Genomic DNA, 13,981 nt, shown 5'->3' with positions numbered 1-13,981 from the left:
CCCCACACAACAGCAGAGGGGAGCTGGCATGGTGGAAAAATTTTACTTGCAGGGCTGAGGCTTTGGGAAATCACGGCAGTTTTTCGGAGGCACGATGAAAACAGAGGCATTGCGGTGCAACGGAAAGAGAAATAAATGCCAGGGTGTGTGCAGAGCCACCCTCAAAATGCAGGTGGGGGCACACATAGACACGGGGGGGAACGATCTCTGACGTGAAACCTTTGGGTTTAAGTCAAGCCTGAAGGATGTAAATCGTGTCCTCTGGGTCTCGCTTCACCCATTTCGTGTTGGGGGTAAATAGCTAATATTAATTATCGATCACTGCAGGAGGGGAAAAAAAAATATTAGGGAACTCTTCCCTCTCCCTCCTTCATTTCCCACGGCTCTAAGCCAACTGTTCACCTTGGGGCTGGTCGAGAGGCCGCAGGAAAGGAAACTACAGCCGTAGGGAAACGGGGGGGGGGAAAAAAAAAAAAAAAAAAAAAAAAAGGAAATTTTTGGTGATTCAAACCCCGTTATTCCGCAGTGCGGGTGATGCCAGCGAAGCGCCCGGCTGGAAGGTCCCCCCACACACCCCCCCTTGTCCCCAACACCCCCGTGCTCACGCTCCACCTCACCCAGCCCCCCCAAAGCCCCCCAGCTCACCTGCACCGCCCCAGCCCCAGCCCCAGCCCCAGCCGCCCGGCAGCGGCCGCAGCCCCGGTGCCGGTGCCGGTGCCGCCGCGGGGCAGCGCGGGGGCTGCGGGGCGGGGGGGCCGCGGCGCGGCGGATCCCGGGCGAGGAGAGCTTCGATGTGGAAGGGGGTCTTGGGGGGAGCCGGCGGCGGGCCGGGCCGCGGAGAGCTGCGCAGCATGGCCGGGGTGTTGTGGGCGCCGCCGGCCCCGCCGGCTTATATGGAGGGAGCAGGGAGGGGGGGGGCTGGGATGAGCCGCGCTCCCTATGCAAAGCGGCGGCGGGGAGGGAGGGGGGGGTCCTGCAGCGGCATCCCCACGGACACCCCTTCTTCCCCACCAACCCACCCCCCGGCATCTCCACTGACACCCACCCCGGCACCCGAATCTTCCCCCACAGGCACCTGCGCTCCATCCCCACCGGCCCCCACGCTGACACCCGCTTCTTCCTCACAGACACCCGAACCAACACCCACACTCCTTCCCCACGGACCCCCACACCCACCCCTGCTCCTTCCTTAGAGACACCCGAACCAACACCCACACTCCTTCCCCGCGAACCCCTGCACCCACACCTGTTTCTTCCCCACAGACACCCACGCTGACACCAGTTCCTTCCCCACAGCCCCCCCAACCAACACCCTCTCCTTCCCTGGGGACACCCACACCAACACCCCCATGGACACTTGCTCCTTCCTCCACAGACACCTCCTCCCTTCCTCATGGCCAACTACACCTTCTCCCCGCCCCAACCTTGCTGGCACCCTCACCTTCCACCACAGACACCCCCATGGACACCTACAGCTCCCCACCCTGACCCCGCTCACCCCCATACGGACACCCAACCCCTCCCCAACACCCCCATCTCCCCCCCAGGCCTCACAAGCGCACTCATCCTGCTGCCGTGCCAAAGGACTGTGTCTGAGTGTACCTGCCCGCCTGTGTCAGGGGGTGTACGTATAGCTGGGAAATGGGAAAAACACATCAGAAATCCTGGAGTCTCCAGGTTAATAAACACGGAGCAAAACCCCCCCGCGGGTTTGATAACCCAGCATTAAACATCTCCGTGTGCGTGGGCTAGCTGTCCCCATCCAGTAAATCCCGCCAGAAATCAGGGGATTTGTGCCGTTGAAAGTTTCTTTTCCCTGCCCAATCTGTAGAAATAAACCTTATTCTAAATGAGCATCGCTATATTTTTGAGCGTTTCAAAGCAAATGGAAATTATGGGAACGCATGAGCAGGATTATGGAAGCACCCTGGAGATGGCTACGGGGACCTCAGGGAAGAGGATGCCGGAAGGAAACAAAAGAGTCCCTCAAGTTTGCTTTTAAAACACTTTTTTTTTTTTTTTTTTTTTTTTCCCCTGCCGTTTAGCATCCTGTCTTCCACAGCGGCTTCAAAATAAGTGAATAAATACAGCTGGTGCTTTATTGCCCCTTATCCAAACAGCCAGCCCCAATCCTGCCGCCGTGTAACTATGTGCTTAATTGAAATCACACGTTCAAAGTTGGGCAAGTGTCGAAGTCAAACCCCCCCCACACCAAAAAAAAAAATTTTAAAATATTTTAAAAAGCCGCCACCGAGAAAAAAAAAAAAAAATCCGCAGAGATTCACAGCTTCTGGCTTTGCCTGCACAGAGGTTGTGCGGATTGAAGGACGGGTGTCATTACGCAAGTTGTTGATTTGTGTTATGAAAAGCCTGTTAAATCTCTTCATTATTTTTCCTCTTTATAATAAATCGTGACAGGCACTGTCGTCCCTGTGGCAAGAGGGGTTGGCGATGCTCCCGGTGTTGAAGGAGCGGTTTTACGTTGCGGTTGCTGGGATGGGCGAGCGTCGGTGGAGCAGGGGGTGGGTTACGGTGGGATGCTGCTGGCGGGACAGACGGACGGACAGACGGACAACCAGGAAAAGCACCGCGTTGACTTTTCCCTTCGGCTTCTCCCGCTTGGCCGAATCCGCTGCCTAATGACGCGTCCTGTTTCCCATTAGTACTGTGTGCTCAGCTAATGCATTTCGGTTCGAAAGCTGGAAATTTTCACTCGCTGGTAATGACTTGGGAAATATAGCACCCAGCAGCCAGGAGGAGCGGGGGGCTCGGGGACCCCCCCGCCTCCCCCTGCCCACATGAGGTTGAGCCTCCGGCTCCATCCCCACCCTATTGCTCCCAGAAACGGGACTATTGCAGGAGCTGGGCAGGGGAGATGAAAGGATGGAGCCTGATCCTCTTTTTTTTTTTTTTTTTTAATTCGGTGGTTTGTTTTTTTCTTTTTTTTAAAAAAAATTTATTCCAGTTTTGTTTTTCAAGAGCGTAGAAAATAAAAGAGGAGGGGGAGTTTCGGGGGGGTTGGGGGGGTAAAAAAAAAAAAAATCCCAACAACAAAACAACAAAAAAAGCCCCCAGCCCTTTGTAAACATCCCCCCTGAGCAAAGGGAAGGAGGTGAAAAGCATTTCCTGATAACTCCATTAAAGAATGAGGCTGCATTAACATTCCAAGTACCTCGACAAGAGATGAAAGTGGGGAACTTGAGTTCAGCCTCTCCTTGCTCCAGATGTTATTATGGGCTCCCTGAAAGGTTTTTTTATTTCTTTTTTTGCAAAGAGACAAAGATGTTGCCTACTTCAAACGGGGCTAATTGATGCTAATGACTATCAGATAGAGTGGGGGCCCTTATTCCCCCCTGCAAAGGGGAAAGAGAGAGTGCATTTTACAATCCCCTCATAGAAAACGCCCCACTCTTCAAACCAGGTTGCTGCTTTGGGGATTTTTGTTTCTCTCTGGCCGCTGCTTTCTCTCCTCCTCCGCTCCCCCCCTTCTTCTTTTCTGTCCCCCTTCTTCTGGGCACCCCGCAGCTCTCACTTGTTTGCCCATGAGAAATTTCACACCTCGCCTCCATCGGTGGGGAGAGCCCGGCTCCGTTTCCATCCCTCTCCCAGCCGCAAAACCATCCCAGCGGGCGAAAGAAGCGGCGGAAATTTCCCCAAACCCACAGCAAGCACACGCGAAAACGTGACGGGGGGATTTTGTGCATCTGTAATCCGGGGTGTGAGTCCTTCTGCAAGTGGGAAAACCTCTTCTCAAGCGAGAACATCCTTTCGGTCGCATCCCATTAGAGAGAAGATGGATCGCAGGGCTCCTGTCGCTGATTAGACAGGCGTGTGCTTGTGCTCATTAGGATAACTAACCCAGCGTCGCCAACCTAAGGAGTTTGAAATCGTGAGCTCGAGCTTTTTACTCCTTAAAAAAGCACAACTGGTTTAAAAAAATGGGGTGCTGAGCACTACCTCTAGTGTTTGGCCTTGTGTCAGACTTCTGCAGCCATTTCTCCTGTGATAATCTATACTATTCATAAATAATAATCCATAAATCAATAATAAAAAGGCAACGAGGAACATCCTCAAATCACGTGGCTCCTGGAGCTGGTGATTTGCCCCTTCTCGAGCTGGATCCCACAGAATCCCATGGAGAGAGGGGAACAGGGATTCGTCTGCACTGCAAAAAGAGGAGCATGGGGTTTCTCCCCAGAGGATAACGGGTGCGTGTTCGTTCATCATAAAGTCTAGGAAGGAGAAACGACTCAGGCTAACGATAGTTACTGTCCGTGCTCCCTGCTCCGGGAGTGCCCAGCCGTGCTGGGGTGACACCCTGCCTTGGCTTTGCCACCTCCAAGGAGGTGCTGGGGACCCGCAGAACGAGGTGCGGGTCTCGATTGCTCTGGCAACCCCCCTCTTTCCTCTTTGCAGCGGGATCCGGCCACAGGTGGCTTTGCCTTGGGGATCCTCGGCACCCTGCAAGCTCCCAGTGACACACCCAAACTGGGGTGAGGACGGGAGCGATGGCACTGTCTGCACTTTGAGGGTGTTACACAGCAACGGGAGCCCCGGTTGTGGGTGGCGAGAGCACAGCCGACCCCCTACATCCCCCTGCAAGAGCCCGGCACAGGAACGGCCACCAGCCCTGGGGAAAAGGCTTCTCCTGAGATCACAGTTACCTTCCAGCTGAGCGCTCCCCAGTTTGCTCCCCTTGCCCAAGCACTGGTGCAAGCAGCAGCATGGGATGGACACGAGGACTTGGGGAACGGACGACTTTCCTCCGAGAACATTACCCCAGCCGCGGGCCTGCAGAGGAGGCCGCCCCCATCCTCCCCATCCCTACCGCTTTATTCCACCTCCTGCTTGTCAAACCTCTCGGGGAGCCCGTACCGCACGTTTGTGCGATGGAAAACGAACCCTGGAAAACGCAGGGCCCTTGCTGAGGGGCAGCGGGGGAAGGCAGAGAGCAGCATCCTTCTCTCCCCCCAGCCCCAGACAGCCAATACACACCCCAGCCGCCCTTCAGACACCGGCCCCCGCCTGCATTGTCAGGTTAATTTGGGCTAATGGCCCGCAAAGCACCTCAATCCCATCCAGGTCTCATTAGCACTTGATAATATCAAGCATCCTGAGGAATTACGGCTCTTCCCCCTCCTCCCCAGGGCAGGGAGCCCTGTACCCAGCCGGGCAGGGTGGCCCTGGGGATGGGGACGGGACCTGCTCCTCCACTGCCAAGTTGATGGGGCAAAGCACCTCTTCCCCCACAGCCTCGGGACCTTCCTCTGATTTATCACCCAGGGTGGTATTTCTAGGCAAGGTCAGAATTAAACCCGTGCTGCAGCGAGGCTCAGCAGGGCCCGATTCTGCCCCAGCCCTTCGGTGAGATGTTGTCCCCGATCCAAGCGGGGCTGTTCCTCGGTGTCACACCCCTCGGAGCGGTGTCACACCCCTCGGTGTGGTGTCACACCCCTCGGTGTGGTGTCACATCTGGCCTCAGATCTCAGCCAGATGTGAAATGAGGGAGCGAGACCTGCTGCATCCCACCACCCTCACCCTTCCCGGGTGCTGGGGGCCCGGCCGCCTGCCTGGGGTCCCCACAAATACACCGTGAGTTGACTCCACGAGTGGAACCCACGATGGGGCTACACCCAGCTGACAGCAAAGCCTGGGCGACCCCCAAAAAATCAATTAATACCCTCCCGCAAGGCCTCGGAGGATGCTCCCTGGTCCTCCCGCCGAACACAGACCTGAACACCTTCACAGGGGTTGCAACTGTGAGTATTAAGAGCATCTCAAAACCATACATTCAAAATTAATTGGGAATTATAAATTAAGCATTGAGACAGCCCTGGTACAGGCCTGAGCGCAAGATCAACCCGCTGCTCCCTTCAATTATCTTTTTTCTCCCACATTGTTCTCTCCTAATGAGGAGACTAATGACCAAAGGATGGTTCATAAGTGGTTCCCAGACTCTCCTTGCCCAGGGCAAACACCGGCCACAATAGGATCACAAATTGTAGGGAGAAGCCCCGGCTGATCACATCAGAAACGGTGCAGGGATTTATCTCTCTGCCTTAACAATAACAGTATGTTCTTAATCGCCACTCCAAAGGGACAGCTAGCAGGGGATCTGCCCGGCCTCATCATTAAAAGCTGGCAGCATCTTTGCTAGCGCTGCCCCTTTGTTCATCTTTCATTATTCCAATGCTCCGGCCCCGTTAATTCCTCTCCATCTTATTAAATCAATAGAGATGGAGTGGGGGAAGGATGGAGAAGAGCAAGGGTCGGATCCGGCTCGGTTCTCGGCAGGGGTGCTGAGCAGGAGCTGTTACCCTGCGTGCCCAAGGCTGTATTTCCCCCTCCTGCAGCTGGGGAAACTGAGGCACGAGAGCATCACAGCCTCCGGCCCAGGAGAAGGTTTTAGCAGAGCTGGGAAGCATTTTACCTGACTGCCAGTCCCACACGTCCTGTAGAGATCCCCTTATTCATCCTACACCGTCAGGGCTTTCTTATTTAATGATCTAATCAACTTTTTAAAATAAAATCACACCTCTGCAGAGGGTCTCTGGTGCCAGGGTCCCTTGTACATCCCCAGCCCAACGATGCTGGGGTGCCAGTGCCAAAAAGCGGAGGGATTTTGTGCCACAAACCATTTGCAAAGGGGGAGTTGGTGCAATTTTCATCATTTTTTCTCTTTTTCCTAACATTTCATCTCACCAAAACGAAGCGAAGTGGTTTCTGGCAGGCCCTGCCGTGTGCGTGGCTGGGAGCAGAGCTGGCGAGGGATTTTCCCCCCACCCTAAGTCTTCCCACTTTTGAGGCTGGGACGGGAGGTGAGGACGGAGCCGGGGAGCCGGTGGGATGGCACCAGCAGCCGTTTCAGAGCCGCTGTGCCCCGTGGCAAACCCAGACCCCGATGGGCTGATGCTGTTCCCTTACCAGACCCCCAACCTCCCCGCGCAGCCCTGCGCAGGATTTGGGCACAGGGCTGCTGAGTCTCACTCCGACAGTGCTCAGCCTGTAGTCCCGCTCCACGGCCCTGTGTTTCTTGTTGCAGGATAAATAACCTTTTAAACCCAGAGATTTTTAAACCCAGAGATTTTGGCCACTCCAACGCTCACCCCATAACGAGGGGTCTCAGTTGCCTGGTTTCCTCCCTGCATTTCCACCCAGGTCCTCCCGTTTCACCCTTATTTTCATGCATCCAGGAGCTACCTCCAGCTGAGAGTTTAATGCAAAGAATCGGTGCTTTTGCTCTTTGGCTGAGCAAGGCAGCTTGGGGTAAATTCATCCCAGAAAGACTTACAAAAGATGGGATGTTGTAGCTTTTCCTCCCATTGCTCGTGATGTTTTGGTTTTGGTTGGGGTTTTTTTTTATTTATTTCCACTGAAACCAGGCGGCGTGGAGCCATCGGAGCTGCCTGGCAGCCTCGGAAAATTTATTTGATGTTTCAATCGGGAATTAAAGGGGAGGGAGAAGCAGGGGGAAATGCTCCCTGACCATTTAACAAGATTACATGATGAGACGGAGCCTGGAAACATGCACAGCCGACCCCGGCGCCCCACGTCCCACCTCGGGTCGGGCTTTGCCTTGAACCTCTGCCATCGGCGGGCTGCCCTCCCCAGCACCCCAGCCCGTCCTCGACACATGGTAATCCCATTTAGCACCCCCCCTGAAAAAAAAGAGAGTGTGAGGGGGCAATCAGCCGAGGAGAAAGGGGCTCCCAGCTTGGGGAAGGGATGCAGAAGGCTCCTGGGAAAGCAGCTGGGCCAGAGGGACTGGGGGGGCAGAGGGGTCCTGCCGCTCCCGCATCCCAACGCCTCATCCTGCAGGTTTCTGCTGTCCTGAGTAAACGCGACTCGTGCAAACAAACCGTGTCCGTCGCCATGGGCTCAGCAGGAATAATCCTGGCAGGAAGGAGAGCAGGGAGGGGGACACGGAGGAGCTGTATGCTACAGCTTCACCCGGTTATCCCTTCTCCTATCTCTCCATCCATCTCCAATCCCATCCCATTTACCTCGCCACCCATTTGCACCTATTCCCCAGTGCCCGGGTTCACCCCCAGCATCCACCCATCCGTTTTATCCCTTGCAGCCAGGCTGTTCCTCTGGGCAAACCGTCCACCCTAAAACATCCACCCACCCGTCTCACAACCCACCTGTATCACAAGCCACCGACTTATCTACAGAGCGGGAGATTTACTGGGGAAGGCTCAGCACTGCATCTTTAGCCGATAACCTTTATCCTCTTAATAACGCTGCTTAATTCTCACTTCCTTATAATTATCTGTCACTGAAAGCCAAGTCGGTTTTTTTTGCAGGCAGGTGAAAAAAAACCAGCGTCTTTAAGAGAACAATGTGATACACAGGATTGGGAAGGGACTAGAGGGGTTTTGGGGTTTGAGTAAGGAGACGCAGCTCTTATTCTGCACAGGCTTTCCTGGGGGATGAGAGGAGCCAAGGCTCTGTCCCAGGTGGGGTGATCCAGCCCAGGACCTTGCCAAAGCTCTCAGAGCATCTCTCCCTCTTATTTTCCACGGTGCCCAATCCCTGCGCCTGGGTTTGACCCCAAGCCACGTGCTCCAGTTGCTCTGCCAGGAGTTGGGCTGAGCTGCACCACCTCCTCCCCGGACTGGCAAGGGAGATGTCTCTGATGGGAGAAGGAAGCTGCATTTCTGCCCCCTTTCCAGGATGCCAGGGCTGGCAGGGGCTTGGCAGGGCATAAAATGACCCAACTGAATCCTGCTTTTCCACAAACCAGCAACTGCATCCCATTATCAGGGTCAGACCCGGGCCTTTGGCTCTTCTCATCCCCACTGGGGCATTAATCAGCTGCTTTGTCCTGCGGATATGCTCCCTTCCCCACCCTAAGGGACCTGCAAACAGGTTATTCACTGGGTGGAAGACAGGGGATGGCCTTTCCCAGCACCCCCCTCTCCCCTGGCAGGTAGGAAAGGGGACACAGGCGTCCAGAGTCCTGTGCACCCCCAGGGAGCAGCCACCCCCCCCAGGATTATAACCCACCATGAGAAAAGCCTCCTGGTCAAAGCCCAAGGTGCCAGAGAGATGGACATGGTTAAATTCATCTTATAGAAATCACTTTTTTAAAAACTCGGATGGATGTGGTTAAATTCATCTTGTATAAGTCACTTTTTGAAAAACTGAGGGACTTAGTTAAATTCATCTTATAAGTCATTTAAAAAAAAAAAACTCAGATGGATGTGGTTTGGTTCATGTTACATAAAAGTCACTTTTTAAAAAAACTCAGATGGTTTAATTCATTTTACATATAAGTCACTTTTTGAAAAACTCAATCAAGCCCAGCAGGTTTAATTAAAGTCGTTTCCCTGGTCGGACACTGCCTGCAGAGGGGTCTGAGGAGCATCCCAGCCCGGCATGATGGAAAAGGCCCAATCCTGCCCGAGGCTGAGCACTGCCAGCTCCCAGGGGATTAAAGGTGTCCTGAGAACAACTTAACTCTCGCAATCAGCTCGGCCCCCGGCCGGGCGATATTAAAACATCCCCCGTAAGCCCCGTTGTCTCGGGGCTGATTGCAATAAACCCACTGGCATGCGAGATTAGCGGGTTAAACCCACCGGCGCAGCCTGGGCTCAGCAGACCTGGGGAGACATTAGCACAGTTTGGGCTCTTTGAGACGGGCTGGCTAATCCCGGCTCTGAAAACAGACGGAACAAAGGGCAGCTTCCGTCACATCGACCCCTTCTCCTGGCACTGTCCCTTTTTTGCCTCGTCCCCCTCTTGTATCGTCCCCTTCTTATATTGTCCCCTTCTCCTGACATTATTCCCCCTCTGTATGCCCCGTCCCCTTCTCCTGGTGTCGCCTCCTCTCTTGGCATCATCTTCTCTTTGCACTGTCTCCTCTCCTTGCATTATCCCCTTCTTGCATCACCCCCTTTCTCCTTGTGTCCTCCTCCTTGCCCCATCCTTTTCTTAATTGTCCCCCCTCTTCTTCCATCATTCCCCCCTGTCCTTCCACTATCCCCTTCTCTCTGCCTTCATCCCCTTCTCTCTGCCTTCATCCCCTTCTCCTTGCATCCCCCTTTCCTTGCATCATCCTCCTTGTCCTTCCACTATCCCCTTCCCTCTGCCTCATCCCCTCTCCTTGCATCAACCCCTTTCTCCTTGCACAGTTCCCTTCTCTTTGCATCATTCCTTTCTTAATTGTCCCCCCTTCTTTACCTCATCCCCTGCTCTCTACCTCATCCCCTTCTCCTTACCTCATCCCCTTGCCTTGCATCAGGTTTCACCCCTGCTCAGATAAACCTGGTTCTTTTCTTCCTCCAGCCCCAAACCCAGCGCAGACACAGAGAAAACAAGGTGTCAGGAGCTGGTGGTGCCCAGACATCCCTGGCGTGGAGCTCCCCATGGAGCCCACCCTTGGCTCACCCCCAGGCCAGCATCTAACCCAAACCTGCTGGATTTTAAACCTCTACATCCACCTAAGCAGGGCCAAGCAATTAAAATGAAAACCTGGCTAATCTTTGTCTGGCTGAGATAGCACCCCAGGTGCCCAGCTCACAAAGCCACCCGCAGCTCTGCCCTCCAGCGGGGGGTTTCCCCACTTTCCCGGCTCCAAAATGCCCAGAGAGCAAGATGCCATCATGGGTTTGGGACAAGATGGAGTCGCTCTACAAGGACCTGGGCTGTGTCCCCCTCGAGCTATTTTAGAGCACAAGGAGGTATCAGCACCCACTGGCTACGGGGCTAATTTGGGGGGGGGCTGTGCAGGTGGCTCCCCGCTCCCCCAAACCTCCAGGGCTTGCTCTTATGAACAAGCCCCCACTGAACGCTTGCTGCCCCTGCAGGCATGTGGTGTTCTTCCTTCTCCTTCTCCTCGGGAAAGATGAGCCCAAGAGTTGCATAAATAATTTATTTTCGCACTGCAAAAATAATTGGTGCCCTGTATATATTAGATACGCTCGTTGCCAGCTATGATACACTCATATAATACACACGAAAAGGGGCTTGAAGGGGCGATTCAGCAGCTTTTTGCCACAGTCTGTTCAGGTGCTGCCCCCGAGCCGGGGGAGGAGGCTGTGTCCTCCTGGCTGTCCTCCGACTCCGCTGGGAAGTCCTTGTCCTCCTCGCCGTTGGGGCTCTGCGAGTCGGGGCTCCTCTGCGGGGTGGACAAACCCATTTTGGCCAGTTTGGCTTGTTGCTGTTCCAGGCTTTGTTTCCTCCACTTGATCCTCCGGTTTTGGAACCAGACTTTCACCTTAGGAGGAGGTAAAGCTTGGCTTTCAAACCTGACTTCTCCATGGACCGTGATCTGGCCAAACCCCCGTGGCTCAGGCGGTACCCAGACACTCCACAAACCCTTCGGTGCCCACAGCCTCAGATATTCCCCGCTGGCCAGGACAGATCACAGAATCCCTGAATCGTTGAGGTTGGAAAAGACCGTGAAGATCATCTAGTCCAAGCATTATCCTCACACTGACCGTCCTCAGCGAGATGAAAAACCATCCCCTGCAACCCAGGAGCTGAGCTAGGACCTGCCAGTGGTGGAGAAAATCCAGCTTTAAGCCGGACACGAGTTCAACCCCTCCACGTGGCCTTAGAACCGCCACTTCGTGACTCAGTTTCTCCATCTGCGATCCTCCACCCTTTTAACTATTTGCCGTTACCACCCCAACACAGCTCCTGCCCTGGGGTTAAGGGACATGACCGAGGTCCCACCCATTGACACCAAGACTTTAGGGCCTCCCTGGCCCTGTTGGTGGGGGCAGGTGGGGATGGAGTGTGGTGGCTCTTACCTGCTCTTCAGTGAGGTGCAGGGAGGAGGCGAGCAGGCACCGCTCCATGCCCACCATGTACTGCTGCCGTGCAAACTCCTTCTCCAGCCGGGCCAGCTGGTCGCTGGTGAAGATAGTCCGGACTCGCTTGGTTTTGCCAATCTTGGCTTTGAAGGCGGGGAAGCGGCCCTTGGAGGTCAGGAAGCCTGGAAGTGAGAGAGAGAGGTCAGCGTGGAGAGGAGCCCTTGGAGGGGTCCCCTGCAGAGTGAGGATTCCCCCTCGGAAGGTCCTTTCCTGGAGAGGCAGGAGGGATCTTCCCATTCGGAGGTGTCCCCTTTAAAGAGGTAAAAGGGGTCTCTTTGGAGGGGATCCCCCACTTGAAGAGATGGGAGAGGGCTCCCCATTTGCAGAGGATCTTCTTGGAGAGGTGGATATAGGTCCCTTTTGGGAGAGAACCTTTTTGGAGGGGGTCCCCCTGAAGAGGTGGAAGGAGCTCCCCCATTTGCAATGTCCCCCTGAGAGAGGCCAGAGGGTCCCATCTGGAGGGGCAGAAGAGGGTCCTCGTTGGAGAGATCCCCTTGGGAGGAGGAGGAGGTGCCCCATTTGGAGACACCTCCCAAGGAGAGGTAGATGGGGATCCCCCATCAGAGAGGTCCCCCATTTGGAGAGGTGGCCAAGGGCCCCCCCTTGCAGAGATGAAAGGAGGTCCCCCATTTAGGGGGGAAGGGGGTCTCAAGAGAGGTGGGCATGGGTGCCCCTGGAAGAGGCCCCTTTGGAGGGGGTCCCCTTGAGGAGGTGGAAGGAGATCACCGCTGGGAGATGTCCCCCCATGGAGTGGGGGATTCAGGTCCCCATTTGGAGACATCGCCATGGGAGGAGTGGGCAGGGCCCTCCCTGGAAGAGGTCCCCTTGAGAGGGGTCCCCCAGGAGAGGTAGCCAAGGATGTCCCCCCCCCTCCCATCGAAGAGATGGAAAGAGGTCCCATTTGGGGGTGTCCCCATGGGAAAAGTACAAGGGTGACTCTGGGAGAGGTCCCTTTGAGAGGGGTCCCCTGATTTGGAGGGGAGGCAAAAGGTGCCCCTTGGGAAGCCAGAAGGAGGTTCCCATTTGGGGGGGTCCCCATGGGCGAGGTGAACTGGGGTCCCCCTAGAAAAGCTCCCCCTTGAGTGGGGTCCCCCCTTGGGGAGCCAGAAGGAGGTCCCCATTTTGGGGGTGTCCCCTGGGAGAGGCAGACAGGGGTCCTCGTAGAAGAGACCCCCTTTGGAGAGGCCCCCCTTGGGGAGCTGGAAGAAGGTCTCCATTTTGGGGGGGTCCCCATGGGCGAGGTGAACTGGGGTCCCCCTAGAAAAGCTCCCCCTTGAGTGGGGTCCCCCCATGGGGAGCTGAAAGAAGGTCTCCATTTTGGGGGGGTCCCCATGGGCGAGGTGAACTGGGGTCCCCCTAGAAAAGCTCCCCCTTGAGTGGGGTCCCCCCTTGGGGAGCTGGAAGAAGGTCTCCATTTTGGGGGGGTCCCCATGGGAGAGGTGAACTGGGGTCCCCCGAGCAGAGACCCCCTTTGGAGGGGCCCCCCTTGGGGAGCTGGAAGGAGGTCCCCATTTGGGGGTGTCCCCTCGGGAGAGGCGGCGGGGGGGTCCCGGCGCGGGGTGTCCGGGGAGGAGGGACGGCGGTACCTGTTGCCCCCAGCCTGGCGGCCCAGCCGGGGGGGGCCCCGCAGCAGCCGGGGCAGAACGGCCGGGGGGCGGCGGGCGGCGGCGGCAGGACCCGGGCGGCGGCGGCTGCAGGAGCCGGGGGGGGTCCCCATGGGGGGGGTCCCCAGAGCGGCGGCGGATGATGGAGGGGGGGAGAAGCGCGTCCCAGCAGCGCCGCGATGGTGAAGGTCTGGCGGGGCCGGGCGGGGGGCGGCGGGGCCGGGGCCGGCATGGCGGGGGCTTGCTCGGGAGCTCGTCGCCCGGTTTTATACGACCGCCCCGACCGCCCCCCCCACCCCGCCCCGACCGGCCCCTCCGCGGGGACTCTGGGCCCTCCCGAGGAGACCGCGGGGGGGCGGCATGGGCCGGGCGGGACCGATGGCATCGCCCTGTGACCTGCCCGGGGGGTCCCGTGTCCCCTCCGTGTCCTCCCGCCCCCCCCTCCATGTCCCCTTGTACTCGACAGGGGGGTGTCCCCCCCATGTGTCCCTGCCCCCGGAGTGCAGGCCCCCGTGTGTCCTCCCCCAGGGTGGAGACACCCCCCCCCCCCCCCCC

The 13,981-nt window shown here is 56.5% G+C and overlaps 1 protein-coding gene across 1 annotated transcript; it reads right to left on the bottom strand.

The window, feature by feature from the left end:
• Positions 1-10,984: 10,984 nt before the first annotated feature.
• On the bottom strand, positions 10,985-13,658 carry LOC141959543 (homeobox protein Nkx-6.1-like). Its single transcript, XM_074903692.1, has 3 exons — positions 13,409-13,658; positions 11,760-11,944; positions 10,985-11,221 (listed from the first exon to the last, which is right to left on the bottom strand). The coding sequence occupies exons 1-3, from the start codon at positions 13,656-13,658 to the stop codon at positions 10,985-10,987; spliced, it is 672 nt and encodes a 223-aa protein (XP_074759793.1).
• Between the last annotated feature and the right edge of the window lie 323 nt (positions 13,659-13,981).

Source organism: Athene noctua, chromosome 4, assembly GCF_965140245.1.
Source record: "Athene noctua chromosome 4, bAthNoc1.hap1.1, whole genome shotgun sequence".
Classification (NCBI taxonomy): Eukaryota; Metazoa; Chordata; class Aves; order Strigiformes; family Strigidae; genus Athene; species Athene noctua.
This window is presented reverse-complemented; position numbering and strand designations above follow the sequence as displayed.

Bases quoted from the DNA above. Each gene is read 5' to 3' on its own strand.
- LOC141959543 (XM_074903692.1), bottom strand. From the start codon at position 13,658: ATGCCGGCCCCGGCCCCGCCGCCCCCCGCCCGGCCCCGCCAGACCTTC. The intron at 11,945-13,408 runs GTACCGCCGTCC...TCTCACTTCCAG, and splicing joins CGCCAGGCTGGGGGCAACAG to GCTTCCTGACCTCCAAGGGC. The intron at 11,222-11,759 runs GTAAGAGCCACC...CCTCCTCCTAAG, and splicing joins TGCACCTCACTGAAGAGCAG to GTGAAAGTCTGGTTCCAAAA.